The sequence below is a fragment of the Desmodus rotundus genome, chromosome 9 (genome assembly GCF_022682495.2).
Source record: "Desmodus rotundus isolate HL8 chromosome 9, HLdesRot8A.1, whole genome shotgun sequence".
Taxonomy (NCBI): domain Eukaryota; kingdom Metazoa; phylum Chordata; class Mammalia; order Chiroptera; family Phyllostomidae; genus Desmodus; species Desmodus rotundus.
This window is the reverse complement of record NC_071395.1, coordinates 53,472,706-53,492,115: the sequence shown is the minus strand read 5'-3', so window position 1 is coordinate 53,492,115 and position 19,410 is coordinate 53,472,706. Positions and strand designations below refer to the sequence as shown.

The following is a 19,410-nucleotide window of genomic DNA, read 5'->3' as shown; positions in this document are numbered from 1 at the left end:
CTTTAGTTTTATTAAACACACACATACACACACCATCAAAGACACACAGAAACCATCATGAAGTCTTACCTGAGACCCCTACATGTGCTGATGCTAGCTTCAGAAAAGTTTGCATTAATGATGTGTCCTTGGTAATAACAGTCGTCCTCAAGAAAAGAGGAAAGGGGTTTTATAAGGGAGAGTATGTATGTGTTTTAGACCCACTGCTAAACATAAACTTAAAATCTCAAATAGGATCTATAATGTTTTTAGATCATTTTATGTTGAATGACAGTCAACTTAGGGATATTGAAAGCATTTTTAAAGTTTTTTTATGGTTAAAATCTTTACTATTTAGTTAATGATCTCAAATGTCTACAAAGTGTTAACAAAATGTTGGTGTAAATGCTGGTGCTGCAGAGAAAGGACAACAGGGTGAATACAGTCTGGAAGAAACCAACTTACAGACATGTTTAAGTACCACTGTACCTGAGCGCCCCAAACATCAGGCATTCATTCTTTTCCCTGACTGATTGCTCATTATTTTTTCCTAACAACTGTGAGCTATTTCCAATGAGTGTGTTATTCAGATTGTGTTAATATTTCTTTATTTATCCCAAGAGTTTCACCAAAGTGGATTAATACTGCATCCCCTGCCTCCATTTGGAGAAAAATGCCCAACCCTAACCCTTTTTCACATGTATGTTCTTCTGTCAAGTACACCCTTCTACTTTGGGAGAGATGAGGTATTAGCCCATGTACACCTGTGTGCGACTGCAGAATTTTATGGAAGAGACTGTGTGAAGGCTTTCCAAAAGAAAACAGACCTCTGAAAAGGTGGCAATGATAAAATACCCTTGTGTTACTTCACATGAGCCATCTTCTCTGAATAAGAGTGAGGAGTGGAAATTATTTAAAGAAAATACAGAATTTTACAATTCTACCATTGAGGAAATGATCTTGAGTTTGAGAGATTACATGATCTAAGAGGTGACAGGCATTAACTAGGAACACCAGAGGTATGTGATTCTTCCGTCTTCTAATGAAAATAGAAGCTCCTTCTGTCCACTCTCCTATAGGGACAACTTTGAGGCTGGAGAGGGTTACCATGGTTGTCAAGGAGTGACTTTGTTTTTGTCAAACTCTCCAAATGATGGAGGATCAATTGAGAAATGACTACTAAATAAAGTACTAATGCTGTAAATGCTGCTTCCCTTTCACTATTTGTTTGGCAATGACATTGCATTTGGATCTGTGGGTCAAATCCCAATTAACGCTCAGTCTGGGACACTCCATTTTACCATGATCTGTGGGCTGGTGGTGACCTCCTTTCCAGAGGAATTATAGTGTGTTTCCATGTAGCCTGGTGCAAGGAGGTCCCTGGAGAAAAAGCAAAAGAAAGTCATGATTACTCATGCTGATTGCAAAGTTCAGTGATCAAAGGGAGTGCTTTCACTGGTGAGCAGAGAAGTCAAGTTTTAACTCTTGAACTCCTCTGAACCTCTGAGGACAAGTCCCAGCACAAAAGGGATGCTTAAAATGGAGAGAGCGAGAGGGGCAGGGACCTTCGTGAACAGTATGGGACAGTGTCTGCTTGCTGACCAGACTGTGCATGCTGGTCTGAGGAGAGTTTTGAGGAAGAAAAGAAACTGAGAAGGGGAAAGTGGGTAAAAAAATAAAGTCTGAAAAGAGCAATGCTCCTCACCAGTTTAAGATAACTGCATTTCCACCTAGCCCTTTTAGTTACCAGTGACTATTAAAGTTTATTGAAAATCAACTTGCATTTGGTAGTTAGGACCCTTCCATCATTCTGCCAAGCTTCTTAAAGTTCTTTCAGTGACCTTCTAAAAATAGGAGCCTGAATATATTTTTAAAAGAGGTAGGATGGAGAGAAAAAGAAGTAACTCATATGTATTAAATGCTGTACCTATACTGCTCACTGGGTTAGACCTGTTACATGAGTCATTTAATATAATCTTTTCAACCATCCTACAAGGTAAATATTATTCTACTTATTTTTCAAATGAGATTAAATAATTCAAGTGGCATAACATTATATTTAGGTCTACCTTAACCCCAAGCCTGTATTACTTCCATGACACCACACTATTTTTTGAACTCCAATCAGTTGTGATTTTTTTGCAGTAGGTGATAGTATGTATGTCTATCTTGCTGTCCTATATAGAACAACTGAGGGACTCAAAGAGCTTGAAAGCACAGGTTAGGAAAAACTATTTTTGAAACAGTGTAGATAGAGGACGATCCATGTCTGGGTGAGAGTTAAAGCCATGAAACTTGAAAAGGAAAGTGGAATTTTGATGAACAGGATGAAGACTGTGAAGGAGTAAGAGCCAACGTAACGTGTGAGAGAGATGGCTGGGTCAGTGGGCAGCTAGGTGGAAGGGCCATCAGTGTTGGAGTCCAGAGAGCCCGGCTCTGGCTCTACCCCTGACTGCTTCTTTGGCCCTAGAGTTTATTTAATTTATATGTCTTGGTATTTTCCCCAATAAAAATGGTTGCAATTGTTTTAAATCTCATCTTTCAGTGCTAGAATAATAAAATGAAATAATGTAGGAGAAGAGTTAAAAATCTATACCTATTTTATAGAGTTTGATAAAATGTATGTCTGCTTGCACCTCATTCATCATTTTGTTATTAGAAGTATCAGAATACTTGTAAACTGTTGTTTTACCCAGTGTGTTTCTATGACTTCAGTAGGAATAAATATTCGTTGACAGCTGAGAGCGAAAGCTGGCTAGCTGAGGTCTATGAGTTTCTGTGAGCCATAAGGAACAACACTCCATTACCCCACTTCCCACTTGCTGACTTGCTGTTGATGAGGATTATATCAGAAGTAAAGACACTTACTTGGATTTTTTCAAATAAAGCACTGCTATTTTTCCATTAACTGTCATTTCATATTTCAATTCAGTTTCAAATTTTCCCTGCAAAAATGCACAAACATTTGCTGGTAATTAAAAACACACACAAATATTCATTTTGCTAGGCCCATCTGTTTAAGCATTAGCAAGCAATGCCTGTATTTCTTTAACAGTAGTCTGTTTAATGCTAAATGTATGCTGCTGCCTCTTTTAACAAATCAAACTGAATAGACAAATTATCTCTGAGACCTGTATATCCATCCCTATACCTATCTATCCATTCAGTTATCCATCTATGCATTTTAAAAATACTATTTGGGTGCTAGTTATTTGCAAGAGATGGCTTAGTTCTTGAAATGTAACTCGAAGTACCAAAAAATGGTACCTGCTGTCATAAAGCATATTATCATGTAAAAAGACAGACAATAAATATAAGTTATATTGCATGATGAATAATATAAAGATGGAAGCAATGTAGGATGTCTAACATCTTAAGGCAAGGAAAGGCTTTCCTGTGGAAGTAATGTATAAGCTGAGATAAGAATTAGCCAGGTGAAGCAGGGTGGGGAAGTTATTTCAGAAGAAGGAATAGTACGCACATAGACCCAAATACCTCTAAGGTTATTTTTAGTGTGAGATCTTCTTCAGGCTCAGTGGAGGTCAGAATATGAGCAAAATAACAGGAATATGTATCTTAAGGCAGGAAGAAGTCATCAGGAATAAAGAAAAAAATATCACCTCAAGTAAACCATGTGAAATAGGAGAACTAGTTTAAGTTTAGATTTATATGAGTTCTGTCCAGAAAGTAGCCATCCATTTACTGTGAAAAATAGTGACATTCACTGAAGGCAATACAAGATACAAGAAACATTTTACACAGGACAATGATGCCTCAGTCCCCTTCAAAGTAGGCACCTTCCCAATCAAAAAACAGAGTTAACATGGTCTTCATCTTGCTGCAACTCTGCAGCACCTTCTTCAGACATGGAGAACCAGGCGACATCCATCGGGATGACTGGGCCTTTGTTTCTGGATCATAGCTGTAGACCCACGATTCATCTCCAGGTATGATCTTCTTGAAGACATCCGGTTCATTGGTAGTGGTTTGAATCAAGTCATTAGCAACTGCAGCACAGCATTCCTCCTTCTGCTCTGGTAGCAGAAGCTGCAGAACAAATTTTGCCACCATACATTTCATGCCAAGATTATGAGTCAAAATCTCAAACACAGTAGTTTTCGAAATCCCCAGATCAGCTTCTAGTTCTTGCACTGCCAGTCACCGATCTTTGTTGATTGCAGCCTGTACACATTCAACATTCTCAGGTATTCTGCTCATTTCAGACCTTCCAGAACGTGGATCACTTTCAATAGATTCTCCACCATGTTTGAAGCATTTTTGCCACACTTTTATTTGAGCTGCACTCATTGCATCATCCATGAAAGCCTTCTGAATCATCCGAATAGTTTTCATGGAGGAATGTTCAAGTTTAATGTAAAATTTGATGCAGATTCAAATTTTGAATCTACTCACTCAGTCTTCTTGAATGCAACAGCCACATAGTACACATGCTCATTCAATGGCATCTACCACCCCCACTGACTAGTACAGTGAAGTTGTCATTGTTCATGCATGTGTATTCTAGTCCCTTCTCCTTAGCTGCCAGGTTATATCAATGTCACACAAACCATTCTTGTTATATTAACAATGGCTGGACTTTTTCCGGACAGACATCTTATATATAGAAGGAACTATAGAAGACTATGCAGAAGATTTTGTTGGGTACTGGGTCTTGACTTTGTTCTAAAACTAGGTTATTAGCCTGATTACACCCAACATCTAAACATCCACTGGGAAGTACCAGGTTATTATTGTTAAAGATATCCAAATACGGCAGACAACATGACTGAAAACCACCCTGTGGCTGGACCTAAGGCCTAGCTATTCTTCTCTCATCCCTCTTCTGGCCAGAACAGTACCCGAGCTCATCAAGGACACTTACTAGTGCATTAGACTCATCAGGTCAGAGGTACCACACAGAGGTTTGCCATCCCCAAGGTCAGCTATGTTGACCCTTATTTCCTTTTAATTATCAATTATTGGTGTCCTTGCTGGAGTCAAAAGTCCCTGACCATAAATATCCTACAGTGTGGGCCTAGATGGACTGAGGCTGCTATAAATTAGTTCATTTTCACGAATAACAGCAGGTCCAAAATAAACCATGGGGGTGAAAAACAAAATTCACAGGGAATCGCTATAATCACTTATTATTCAGGTTTAAGAAAGACTATATAGAATTAAAATACTGGGGGCATACAAGGTATGAACTTCTAACCAGATATCTGTTTCTATTAGCAATGGAGTCTTAGTGGATCATCACCTAAAAATGTGACCTGGAGGCTGATTTAGAAAATAGCCATTGCTTTTGGAGTGGGAAGTTTAGCTGACACTAGAATAGAGATTATAGATGAGAGGAGACAGCACCAAAGAACACCAGTCTCTATGAAGCAGGGCACCCTGGGGGAGGGCATGACTGTGCTTCCAAGTATGATCCAAGGTAAAGAGCAATGCCTGCTCATAAGAAGTGTGTCCAGTCTGGGTTCTGTCTGGGTTCTGAACTAGGGGTTAGGAGAGGAAAAATGCTTCTTGGTTTGTAGAACATCCACTAGAAGGAAATGATGTGGAGTCTATTGCGTTAGTTTAGCTGGTCACAGGGATGTAAATATATGCAAATTTTCTCCAGAAAGCAATGCCTTGGGCAAGGTTAAGGGAGTGGACTAGGAAGGCCATGGTCCTACATGGTTCTGAATGTGAGCAGATCTGTAAAGTCAGGATGCTGCCCACAGGCACACAGGAAATAGCAAAGGAAACCACCCCCAGGGAAGATCTTAATTCAAGCTTTGCCGTAACAAACAGAGAATCTCAGACTTCCACAAACCCTGGTAGCCCTAGGTAAGGCCTGAACTTGTTCCTAAAAAGGGGAAGCATTATGCTGTCACATTCTATTTTATGGCATGAGCCAAAAGTAAGATGATTTTGGCCTCTAAGGAAGTGTGTGAGCTAGAGGCTGAATTCTAGGAAGAACAGTGACTACCTTTGGAAGGTAAGTTCCCAATATCAGGGAACTTGAGTAATTATTTGTTGAGTACATGTTTATGTAGCTCTATGGGAAATGCACTCCAATTATACTCCTTCATTCATTTGTTCATTTCTCTACTTATTCATTTGCTCATTTATTCAAATCCTTGTTTAGTTTCCCTATACCATGTGTTTAAATACAATCAAGAATATAATCTGCAATCATGAATGAAACATTCAAGGTTCTATCCTGGTGTTTAGTGGGCCCTCCAGAAAGTTTGTCAAAAGATTATTTCATTCCAAACCAAATTGTAAGTCGTGGCCAGTTGTGTTGAAGTTAGAAAAATGGAGCCATGCTTGTGGCACCATGGACAGGTGACGGTGGTGCACGGGTCTCCGGTCCAGCGCAGGGCACAGCTGTCTAATGATAAGTACGAGGGTCCTCCTGCCCAGGAGGCCTTGAGACGTGATTAATGTAGGTGGAGAGTTATGTAGCACCCACGGGATACAGAGATCCCCTTGGTCACATGTGTTACAAATTCTGGAGGTTTCGGGTATTGCTCATCACTTTCTTACACAAAGAAGAACAATAGTCTCAATAAAGAAATCACAAAAATAACTTCCAAGACAGCTTATATCTGTAAGACAGTGTTGTTACTAGTCGTGCTCTGTACCTGAGCAAAAGGAGAGGATTATAGGTCAGGGGAAAGCATGTGCCTGCTGGGTGGCAGATAAGAATGTCACTAGGCTTACGTTGGGCAGACAAGTGTGGCATGCAGAACTCAGCAGCCCTGACAGGGCAGGGCTGAAATATCAGACGTGCGGCAGCATGGGGTCTTCTATATGCAGATGGGACAAGGGCTGGAATCAGAGAGAGACGTCTCTAGTGTAGTTCTGCACATTCACAGGGAGGTAACAGAAGCCACCAGATAAGATCCAGGTCACCAGTTAAACTAGAATGTCAGATAAACAGTGAATACATTTGCAAGTTTAGCATGTCAGGTACAATATTTGAGAATATTAATAGTACAAAAGCATAACTTGTTTATCTGGTCTTCACATTTAAGTAGGTATCCTGTATTTTTGTTTTCTAAATCTATAGGACAGGGACTGAGAGATGAGGGTGGAGGAAGGACAGAGACATGGTGAAGACATAGGAAACACTTTTTTATTGCCCTCAGCAGTTTCAAGCCCAGAAGAGAAAATTATACACACTCTCATACAAACACACACACACACACACTCACCACCACTATAATAAAATCAACATTAAAAAAAAAAGTCAAGACCAAATGGTGTTACTCTGACCATGCGAGAGTGTGACTTCAGAAAAGGGATCTATCTATCACAAAGAAATGAGAGATGACCTGGGCTTCACCTACAGAGAGAACATTTGAAGTAGTGAGAACTCCAAAAGAAAGGGCGTACAGTTACGCAAGCTTATTATAATGCAAGGCCTTAAGAATACCTAGGATGACTAAAAAGGGGGTTATGTTGAGAAGCAGAAAGATAACAAAAATGGCTTAACAAGCCATAGCATTAAGCACAAAGCTCCTTGAAGCAGAATATGATTGAGTTACATAGGATAGCATCATAGCATCTTCTTGAACAGGGAGTAATGACTACATCCTTGCTTTGCCATAGAAGATAAACAGGACTATTATTAGCTTAATTTTCAGATGAAGAATCTGAAGTCCATGTGTGCCTAAATTTACACAGGGAGGATAAACAAAGCTAAGACATGGACACAAACAAGCCCTCTGAGTTCAGATCCCTTACCCTTTCACCTAAGTTTCATATAGCCAGTTATCAAAATAGTAGACTAGAAAGACAGATATTTTCAATAAATATCAAGCCCATTGTATCAACTGCATCCATCTACTCAATCATTTAACAAATTGATCGATCATCTAGTTTGTGCCAATAACTACTTTACGGTTTTTCATCAAAATAAACTGTTTCAAAACTTAAATGTATTTTTACAGTTGTGAAGAAATCACTATTTAACTGATGAAAAACACTGGGCATGTATTCAAATTGTTTTCCCAATTTTCAGTGAAGAAAGGTGTCTGACATTGTCCAGCGAGTTGCATCTTACAATAGATGGATGCAAGATATTATTTATGTCTCAGCTAATTGGATTTTCCTGGCTCCTCGCAGAAGAATTCCAGGTGTAGGTAATTAGAAAATTCTTGTTGAATGAATCACTGTTGTAGCTTTCCTCTTTTGACTGAGAATGTGTCATTTCATTAAGTAGTAACATTTATACAAACTTGAATAGCTGCCTGACTTTTAAAAAAAGACAAAGGTAAATGTCATGTTTAATTATAGTACTTAATCTTAATTTAATATGCATATATGCACACATTCATCCACAATGTTTTATTTCTACTCTAGTTTTAATGTTGATGGTTTTGTTTGCTTGTGTGTCTATAGATATATAGATAATAAATTGCATCAAATATCTTTGGGAATACACAGAATAAATTATATATTACCATAAGAATGTTAAATTTTACTCTCTGTATGACCTCAGGCAGTTTGTCAGAACCTTAATCTGCACAGTAAGGCAGAATGTTGCATTTTTGTAAAGATTAATAAACATATTATAGGTGAAAAAATAGACACAAATGTGGGTATATATGTGTATATGTATTGATATGTTAAATATAGTTATTCAAGTTGTTTTCATCTCTGCTAAATCAAAAGCTGCACCTGTTGGTCTGGCTCCTTGACCTCTCTTTTATGTAGTGGATGAAGTCTTCTGGGATAAACCACTTCATACTTCTTTCCTCCAGGGAAATTGTTTAGAGCAGTTACTGGAAAAAAAAAGAAGAAGAAGAAGTAAGAGAGAAGCTTTAGCTGAGCAGAACTGTGGCAGGCTGGTTGGAAATGGCCCTCCTTGTGCGCTTCTGAGGAAGGGTGCCACACACAGGGAGTCATCACATCAGGGAGCGATTGAAGCCTGGGCACCAAAAGAGGTCCCCAAATCAGAGGTCCACTCCTCCTTGCAAATCTTTACTTTAACCAATAGCTTCAAATGTTCCCCCACTGAAAATATTTATTTTTTAAAATTTTATTTATTTGTTTTTAGAGAGAGGGGAAGGGAGGGTGAAAAAGAGGGAGAGAAAGTTCAGTTTGTGACAGAAACATCCATCGACTGCCTCTCACACACCCCCAGGTGGGGACCTGGCCAGCAACCCTGGCTTGTACCCAGGAGTTGAACCCGGGACCTTTCAGTTCATAGGCCAGCACTCAATCCACTGAGCCACACCAGCCAGGAAGGCCCTACTGAAAATATTTCTTTTGCATTTTCCCACTTCTCTTTGCTGTCTTGGATCCCCTGCGGAGGAATGGAGCAGGCAGTGTAGAGAGAAGCCAGCAGAGAAGGCAGAAAGCAAATGAGCTCTCTGGGAAAAGTCAGTGGCAGAGTAGTTGAGTTGAAGTGCTGTCAAAACTACATGGTGTCAGATTCTAATATATTTTCCTTGGGTTTTCCAATAGCAGTGTTTTACACTAATGAAGCAAAGGCTCCAATACCAGCTCCATAAAATGGGCTGGCTTTTTCCAGTATAGACAAACTTGCATATAACATGTAAAACATATTTTAAAAAATTTGAGAAGCAGACAATGAGAACACTATCACTGGCCTGGAAGGAAATTTTTGAGCCTGCTATTATAGCAAAAGAGAATCGAAAAGTTATCTCATCCAACCTCCTATCTGCCACTTGGATTCTCATCTCAACATTGTATCCAGAAGTTATTTTTGAGGGAAATTCAGTTTTTCTAAAGCTGACGCATGGTCCAGCACCTGTCCTGTGCAGAGTACAGCCTGAGGAAATGTCAGCAGACCTGCTCTCTGGCTGCTGAAGAGGCTGCCGGTCCACAAGAATGCAGATGCATCCGGAACCAGAGCCCAACCCAGCGACTGACGGACACTCTGTGTAGACTAGAAGGTTCTCTAAAGGTGGCCTTGGCTCATTGCAGTACTCAAACCTACTTTCTATGGTAGAGGAAATTTGTTACTATGGTTGACCTTTTAACAAATAGAACTACATATTTTTGTTAGTTCCCTTGGATGACTGTACAATTATCCCAATAGGCTCCAAAGAATAAATATTTATTAAAATTTTTTCTCTTTACAAACTAAAGCAGAAGTTTACAAAATTCCTAGTGATGTCAATTTTCTTTTATCATTTTAGGATGGCTTTATTTCATTTGATCACTCAGAACCATTTATATCTAACTTTGAAAGATTTTTAAAAAATGATTAAATTATCAAAAAACCCATTGGATCAAAAATAGAGTGTTAAATTGAGGAAATAGCTTTCCATTCAGTGGCCTGACATTTCAAAAACACTTAAAGCCATGGCAGCAACACTAGAATACCTTAACTTTGGGTTTAGTTGGGGTTTGTAATTATTTGAAAGGTGAGAGCAGATTAAATGCTCTCTGGCCAGTTCAAGTAGTCTATACTAATGAATAAGAATCCCCTGTAATATCTTCAAAGAGGTAATGATCATTTGGATAAAGTTCTAATCTCTCATGATAAAAATAAGTCTCATCACATAGTCACACTTCCAGAACATCACGAGTTCCCTCAGACACTTGCTGTTACAGAGATAATCACTGGCCATCTTTTATTTCTGTACAGTTAATTTTGGATGAAGTAAAATAATAACATTAGTTATAAATAATTGTCATAGCTGAGTTACAAAAGCCTAAAAAACACATTTAATCAATATTGTCTTTCCCCTGAGTGAAAATTTTTGTAATTATCACAATCATTTCAAAATAATGTGTTGAAGTAAGAAACTTACTCCTGCTAAAAATTAACTAATAGTATCAACACAGCTCTCTACATCCTCCTGTAACTCCGTGATACGGAGCAAGCACCACACCACAAGGCGCCCATGCTGGCTGGCTGGTGGACTGGGTCCAGTCAGTGCGGTTAGTCCCTTTAATACGGAGCTCCCAAAGCCATATAGTCACCAATGTTGCAAACAGAGTAACCCGTTTAAAAATACTGTATGAAAACAATTGTTTTCATCCATAATACACATTCTGATAGGAAATAGTATCTAAGCTGCACTCAGGTCATAAAATAATACCTACCCAAATGGTTCTTTTTACAAAAGCATAAAGCCATAATAACATGCACACATTCCCATTCAGAAGTGGTAAGAACGGGCCAATCCGACCAACACAGGTTTTCTTTGAGAGACACGCTGATCTCCATGCGTCTAGTCAGTATATAAATTCTAATGTTTCATGGAATCTGAACTAACCAACTGACTCTCAAATACGGAGTTGAAATACATAAATCAGTGAAGAAATTTATTTTCAACTCTTTGAGGGTAGAGCATTTCCAAATGGCAAGCAAAATAAATCAATAAATAACATAAACCAGAATATTTTTTTAAAAGTCTTTGGCAACCTCTCACTTTCTTCAGTTTGAAATGAACAATTTCTAGCTCTCCCCAAACTCTTGCAACATAGTACATTCTCTAAAGAAAACAAACTGACTTTCCCTTAATGGCCCTTCTTTTTCTGAGCTCAGGAAGGCCCCGAGCCAGTGCGGATTGAGATATAATAAATTACACCGCAGTTAGAGAGATGCAGCAGACCTTGACATTGTTTGGCTCATTCATCCTTACCGCTGATGCTACCTTGCTACACAGGCTGATTATTCTGAAGCCTGTGGAACAAACACAGCTAACTGCCACCCAGGGAATATACAAATCCCAGCTGTAACACAGTATGTTCCTACTAATTTGTTGTTCATACCTGTTTCCTCACATAGAACTCACAATTGGATTAGTTTGGACTAGAAAAACTAGATGAAATAAAAAGAAATCTGTTATTTTGGTTTGGATCAGATAATTATTTTTATGTTTATTAGTTGTTAAGAAGTTCAAAGTTGTTGACAAGATTAATATAACAGGCATTGACCTGGATTACTTTGATCGAGTAGTAACACAGTGCTTTAGAAAATAAAATTGGTCAAGTATTTATTTCCAAAGTAGTCATACTTATTACCACCAGAAATGAAAGAACTAAATATGAAAATGTGAACTCAAAAGGACAGGGCGAGCCAACTGTTCTGAATAATAATAGCAAATGCTCTCCAAAGCCTTCCACGCAGCAATAGAGAGTCAAATCCACTGACTCTTTACCACTCTAAAAATGACAAGGTGAGTTTTGATGAATTTTGTTTTTTGGCTCAAGATTCATATTCATTTTTTAATTATGCTGTATGAAATCTTACATTTGATTTCCATATTCTCAGATCATATATGCAAATATTGATTAAGGACATCTCGTTGCCTCTTATTTACATTGAGTATTTACATCAGTCAACACCCCCCCAAAAAAAGAAAAAACACGGCAGATTAAAACCTGCCCAACTAGTTAGTAAAATTTGTTAAACAAATATATTTGGAGAAGATGAAAAGCAAGCAGCTCACTGATGTGTTTACAGAACCTAAAAAGACCTAAACACCTACCTGGGGCTGAAGACAGGAAGCAAGTGGCCACTAGCAGAAGGCCTTGCAACATCCTGGGCGACCCCGGGAGCGAGGCGTCTGTCTGTTCTACTCAAACAGACGAGCACCGCTTGGTCTTCTGCTGCCACCTGTCAAGTGAGACAGAATGAAACTCCCAGGCTCATTCTTGTCTCCACATCAGGAAGTGTTTACTGAAGGTGCTGCTCAACCTTGAAGCTGTGGTCCTGAAACAATGGCACCGGCAGACAGAAGTTCTCACTGCTTCCCAGTGCAAAGACTCTTCACCATAAGCTATGGTTTTTCTTTTCTTCTCCTCACTCAAAAGTAGTGCATTTCCAACATGTTGCTATAGCCCAACAAGCCATCATGAGATAACAGCTTCGATATCTTGATAAATGTGTGTATTTATTATGATCTGGATGCAGGTAAGGGCATTCCCGCTTTGAACCCATATTTCAGATTGTATAATTCCTATGTTATAAATTCTGAGATATTGGGAAAGCCCCTCCCCTTTAAATACATGCCTGATACCATTTGAAGTGCATGATACATAGTGTCACTAATTCTAACAAAAACTTTTTTGAATTACGTCTCAGCTCTCCAAATTACATGTGAGGAAACTGAAGCCCAGAGGCTTAAAGAAAATTGTCCAGGGGACTCCAGGGATGGGTGAAGATTGTTTTGTGGTAGCGTTCACCAGCAGGGGGCGTGCAGATCTTAGCCTCATCCTGCAAGGAGCAGTTCAGGCGGAAATGGTTGTTGGCAAGGGAACACCCTTCAGGGGTGCGGCTGGGGAGAGATTGACAGTGAAAGGATCCCACAGCATCAAATAGGAGGCAGATAAATAAAGATTATTGTACCAGGGAGGATCTAGTCTTTTGGTTGGTACTGCCTTTTTTGTTGGTGATTTCGGAGGCATTTCTTGGAGCTGAGAATCTGTAGCACAGTATGATACTTTCGCCTGGTTTTCTTCTGGGTGCACACCTAGAAAAGAAAACTACTGGAATGACAGACACCAAGTGGGGAGATATTCTTCTTCTTCTTTTTTTTTTTTTTTTTACTGGTAGCTGGGCTCTCCCTCCCAGGAATACATGGACCTAAAATGTGGGAGTGAGAGGACAGGGAAGAAGAACCAGTTATGGGTAGTTTCCTAAGATGCATAGTTTGGGTCTGAATGCAGTAATATAATTGTCCTGCTGTGTTATCTGTATATTTATTTCATTTAAAGCCTTCCAAATGTCTTCAAACATGATTATTTAGAACCACTGAATTACACAAATGACCGACGACTTGGACTCTGCCTGAGGTGGGTTATTACGGGAGCACCAGGATGACTTCTCTGTGTCTCTGCTTCACAGCCAGGACCGTAGGGCTCTGCCTCCAGCTACCGTACTCACTGAGGGCAGAAGAGGGCTTGCACACGTGGAAGGTGGTTTCTTTCCTCAAAAGGTCTTCACAAAAAAAATCTCTTTTCAGCCCAGAATTCTCACTATTCTTTCTGCTTTCCATTTTGATTCTTTAAAAAAAAATTGTCATGTAGGAAGAAGAGGAAGTGGTAATTAGTGCTGAAGGCTGGAAATGGGAGGAAAGGGTGATCCAGTCACCACATCCTGGCCCCACTCAGGCCAAGGGGATGCAAACAAGGTGTTCTTCAGTGGGAGAGAAGGGAACAGCATTGACTGGGTGGTTCAAATGAGCCAGTTTCTCTTTGTTACCATGTGACGATCTTCACCCCAACTCTAAGAAAGTAGTGTTATTGAAACCAAAGACAACAGATCTTTTTTGGTCATATGTGACTGATCTTGGGACCATTGAGTATAGGATCTTTAATATTTGTTTTTATTTAGTTAAATATTTATAAACTGCCATGCTCATACACTTGCTCCCAGAGTGGACAGGGAGGAACTACTCCTTCGATCCAAAGACAGCTATAGAGTCGTTAAGAACTGAGGCACTGTCTCCTTTTCCCTGAACGCAGTGATGCCCTGCAGAGAGGGGACACAGACTAAATGCTTCCAGGGCCGCTAAAGGGATGTGCCGAGGGGTTTAAGAAACTCAGGCTTTAACACGGCTGAACACAGTCCGCTCTCTGCTCCACACACACTGAAAACTTGTATACATATTGAAAATTCATCTGATCGCAAATCTACCCCCACTTTGGGTAACAGAACAAACAAAAGTACGAGTGTAGAGTTTGAAAGTAACCTCCAGGAGAAGAAGACTTGCCATTGTCAAATTTAAAATTTAAAACTTTGTTCATATTTAAATACATAATTCAACCACTGAGAATCATTTTAAAAATTATTTAAAATATAAAATGAGTTTTGTGCATCAATATGTTATGCACACTATGTATAAAAGATAAAACTAAAATTAAGTCTCCAAAAATAAGATGAGTATTTAATCTACTACATACCTACTCAATGAAATATTAAGCCAACATTTAAAATCAACTGTACAATGAATTTTAATATTATGGGAAAGCTTTACATTATAATATTAGGACAAAAATAAAGAAATAAAGTTATATACAAAATTATCGAAATTAAATAAGAATGTCAAAACTATTCAGTGTAAAGTACAAAAACAAGAAAAATTTCCAAAATATTTAGGGAGGACTTTTTTTTTCATTTGTACTGGAAAGATATGTTTTTACACCTTTTCTTTCTCGTTTTAAAGCTTAATTTTTAAGTAGTAGTTAGCATTACTTGTATACTTTTTAAATTATGAAAAATAAAGATAAAAATATACCAATCTTTTTCTGAAATTATTGACTGGCCTTCCTTTTCTTAAACTGAACTCTCCTTTAAGATATGCATTAGTCCTCCGTGCTCCCCAGGCCCCCAACATAGCGCTTAGAAAACAGTAGCTACTGAATATATGCCTGCACACTGAGTTAATGATTGAAAGAGTGTCACTCTTTAAAAAACAAGCAGGGTCTCGAACCACAAGGCATGAATAGCTGAGTCTTGGAAGAAAAGAAGGAAAAAGAGCTGCTCATCTTTTAAAGCCAAAACAAGAAGACTTAGGATTTCCTATTCTAACTTATCATGTTCTCACCTGTGGTAAGTAGACAGTGGGACACAAAGGAAGGAAGGCTATTTGCTTTTAAGCTTGGTAAATACATTTTTACCCAGGAAAGTTGAGAGATTTTATCATCTTTCAGGTGCTATATTTACATAAGATTTTACTTTCTCGCTTAGTTGTTAATTTTATTATCAGCCAATGACCCCTTTGCCCATGAATTACTAGCTATGTGCTTAAGACATGCTACATTCCATTAGGTTCTTTGTAACATGAAGTGGTCTTTCTCTTCATTGTACATTTACATTAAATGCAATAGGTCATCAGCAGAGATTTATTCGGTCCAATCAAACTGATCCATCATTTACATGACCTAATGTACTTAACTAGCTGGTGGAGCACTCTGTCTTCCAGGGAGCATGAGGGTGGACTTTGTCTAGTCTTATAGTTGTAATTCCCACTTTTTCTGTACCCTCTCCCCCATTCTCTTCCTGGTATAAGAGCAAAATTAAGACCCAATGTTCTTAACTTCAATGACTCTGGTTATAATTTGTTTGCTTTTTCCTTCTATTGCTTATGTTCCAGTTAAAGGTGAGATCATATGGTATTTGTCCCTCACTTCCTGGCTTATTTCACTTAGCATAATGCTCTCCAGTTTCATCCATGCTGTTGCAAAGGGTATAAGCTCCTTCTTTCACTCTGCTGCGTAGAATTCCATTGTGTAAATATACCATAGTTTTTGGATCCACTCGTTTGCTGATGGGCACTTCGGTTGCTTCCAAACAAGAGCCAGGGCGGGGGTGGGGGGTGGGGGCGGGGACAGTGGGTAGAGGGGATTACAGGAACTACTATAAAGGACACATGGACAAAACCAAGGGGGAGGGTGGAGAGGGGGGAGGGAGGTGGGTTCAGCTGGGGTGGGGTGGAGGGATGGGGAGAAAAGACATACAACTGTAATTGAATAACAATAAAAAAAAAAAAAAGACCCAATGTTATGTGTGCCTTTACATCTGCAGGAAACTGAGAGGGCCTGCATTGACCTAATGACAAGTTTCTCTCCCTACTCTGCTCTCACCGGTTAGGTCCCCTAGTCACACATCTGTCCTTATCAGAGGTCCTGCTTATCTCTGAATAGTGAGCTTCAGTTTCCTGCCAACCTGCAGAGTTCCTCAGACAAGCCAGGCACACACTCCCATGGGGAGCAGGGGCATCTCACTCCCTTGCTGCTACTAAGCTTGCCTCCCGCAGCCCCTGGTCATTCATTCTGTTCCCAACTGCAACCCTTGTGTGTTTCAGCATGATGTGAGCATTCTCCAGCCCTGGACCATGAGTATATGTGACATAAACTGTTGTCGATGGCACCTTTCCAGTGACAGGTGTGTGTTCAGCCACACCCGTAACCTTAGAGTCAGAATCTGTGCCTCACCGATGGAATAAATAGAAGGCAAATGAGACACCCCAGCACACACACCTCCAGGAGCAGTTACATGTCCTCAGAAGCATTCTGTTTATATCCACTTGGACTTACTATGTTTTGATTTCACAGTGAAACTCCCAAAGGGAGATTGCATTCCTCTTATTTATAATCAGGGCTAGAAAGAGGTTTCCTGTTTAGTCCTGTGAGCTGCCTACACATGAAAATGCAAGCTGACTGAAAATCTTCACCATCTCAATTCAACTCAACTTCATCTGCATTACAATGACCTTCCTACCTGTACAGGACCTACACTTCGAAACTCTGCACTCAGCAGTCCGTCCCTTCAGGTCGCTGAGCTTGTCTTCGTGCTCACTCTACTCTCTTGGCTACACTGGATTACTCCGTGGTCCCCGACTACGTCAGGCATACACTTACCTCAGCACTTGTTTTGACTGTTTCTCCTGCCTGAAATGCTCTTCCCTCAGATACCTACTTGAAGGTTGAACTATTGCTAGTATTTGGTCTAAGATCACCATCTCAGTGAGAAGTAACCTGGTTAGAAATTTCCATTTTTTTCTTCTCCAGCATAACCTGTAACTTTATCTTTTGTTTTTCTTTATTGCACACATCACATACTAGCGTTCTACATTATACAGGGGTGGACAAAAGGAGGCTTACAGTTGTGAGGATGGAACACAGTTTACTCTTGTGTTATTTTTTATCATTATATTATTTATTTGTATTATTTGTCTTATTTTTATTGTTATTACTTTGTATTATTACTTAGGATTAATCTTTTAGGTAATGATGGCTGGTAATTTAACCTACTTTTGCCCACCCCTGTATACTTATTTACTTATTTTTATAGTCTGTTTCTTACCAGTTGGATGTAAGTTCCATGAGAGCCAGTGATTATTCAATGATGTGTCTCCAGCATCTAGAACTGCATGTGTTTCAGAGTAGGCACCCAATACATGTTTGGTAATTTTGTCAAATGAATGAATTTAAAGACTTTGAAAAAATTTTGTAGCAAAAATTACTCTATTTATTAACATAAAATTCTGATATATATATATATATATATATATATATATATATATAAAGTTTCTTGTGATCCATGTAGCCCATATAGCACACTATTAGCAGGAAAACTATTATATTCTATACATCCATCCCCTCCAGAACCATTCAACAGCTCCTACAGGTTTACATAGTTGAGAGAATGTCATGCCTTTTCAAGATATTGTGCAAGAGTGAGAAGTGAATTCTGACTGGTCTGTTCTAGCAATTGTTCTGTCACTGGATGGAAACTGGTCCATAATGTATAATTATTTTTACAGTCCCTGAGCCTTTCCTGGACAGTAATGGCACCCGACATAAGGCACTAAAGGTTCTTAGTTCACATCGACTTGGTTTGCCTTTTTCACACCGGTTCCTTTGTGCCAAGGTAGCTAGAGCTATAGAGGAAGTGACAGTTGTGTACTGTTTCAAACCTACTCTGTCAATCAAACTCAAGCCCTTGTCTAGAGCCCAGTCCCCCAGCTTATATTCCCTTTCCCACAGCCTATTTAATTCCTGTCTTTAGTCATCATAATCTGAAGTATTCCCTGAATTGCCTCACAAAATTGTGGAGGCAGGCAAGTCTAAAATTTGTAGGGTGAGATAGCAGGCTGGAAATCCAGAAGAGTTCATGTTGCAGCTCAAGTCCAAGGTCATCCACTGGCAGAATACCCTCTTTCTCAGGGCAGGTTGACCTTTCTTTTGTCAAAGCCCTCGACTAACTGAATGAAGCCCGCACTGTTATTAACCCCAGCAAAAATGCTGCTGAATATATCCAGTATCTGAGCTAAAGAGTGTATAGTCTGTTTGGAAGAATCCTTAGTGGGCCTTCTAGCCAAACCCACTTAGTTCCCTAGTAAGAAAGCTGAAGTCGGCAAGGCTAAGTAACTTTTTAAAAAATTCCCACTATCAGTTAATGCCAAAGCAGGAAATATGCTCAGCACTTCTGTCTCTCAATCCCGTGCTTTTGTTGTTGTTGCAAACTCTGATTCATTTATAGCATTTCTCACGTGTTAATTTAGGCAGAAACAGACCATGGCCAGGGCATGAGTATTGTCAGTGTAGACTGAGAGAAATGGGCACCCCTCAACAGTGCAATAAATAGAGAATTTGAGGGCCTTGTCTTTGGAGGTAAAGTTAATGTAAAAAAAAAAAACCCACTATACCATTTGGAGATTCATCTTACAAAACAAATTTCTCTAAAGCCATCTGTTCTCACCATTTCTGGATGGGAAAGCGGAATGGAACATGCCATATTTGCACACAGAGGATCTGGTTGTTACCAGATAACAAAGTGAGTCACGATTAACTTGTACTTCTCTGAATCACTTCTCCCTAAAGCATGATCTCAGAGTGAATGGTGTATGCCTCCCTGTCTTCACACACCCTGTGTGCACATGAGTCATGGTTCTGTGCCCTTTGCTGTTGCTCTAGCTCTGTCTCGGCCTGCTAATGTTTGCTTCAAGT

General features: G+C 39.4%; 1 protein-coding gene across 1 annotated transcript in view; it reads right to left on the bottom strand.

Moving 5' to 3' along the window:
• ADAM28 (ADAM metallopeptidase domain 28) overlaps nucleotides 1-19,410 on the bottom strand; it is a 101,490-nt gene that overhangs the window by 34,720 nt on the left and 47,360 nt on the right. The window contains exons 6-11 of the mRNA XM_071219268.1: nucleotides 12,444-12,571; nucleotides 10,800-10,963; nucleotides 8,653-8,756; nucleotides 2,848-2,924; nucleotides 1,281-1,359; nucleotides 70-146 (exon numbers count right to left, since the gene is read on the bottom strand). Coding sequence (XP_071075369.1) covers nucleotides 70-146; nucleotides 1,281-1,359; nucleotides 2,848-2,924; nucleotides 8,653-8,756; nucleotides 10,800-10,963; nucleotides 12,444-12,571 — 629 coding nt within the window. The remainder of the gene's footprint in view (nucleotides 1-69; nucleotides 147-1,280; nucleotides 1,360-2,847; nucleotides 2,925-8,652; nucleotides 8,757-10,799; nucleotides 10,964-12,443; nucleotides 12,572-19,410) is intronic.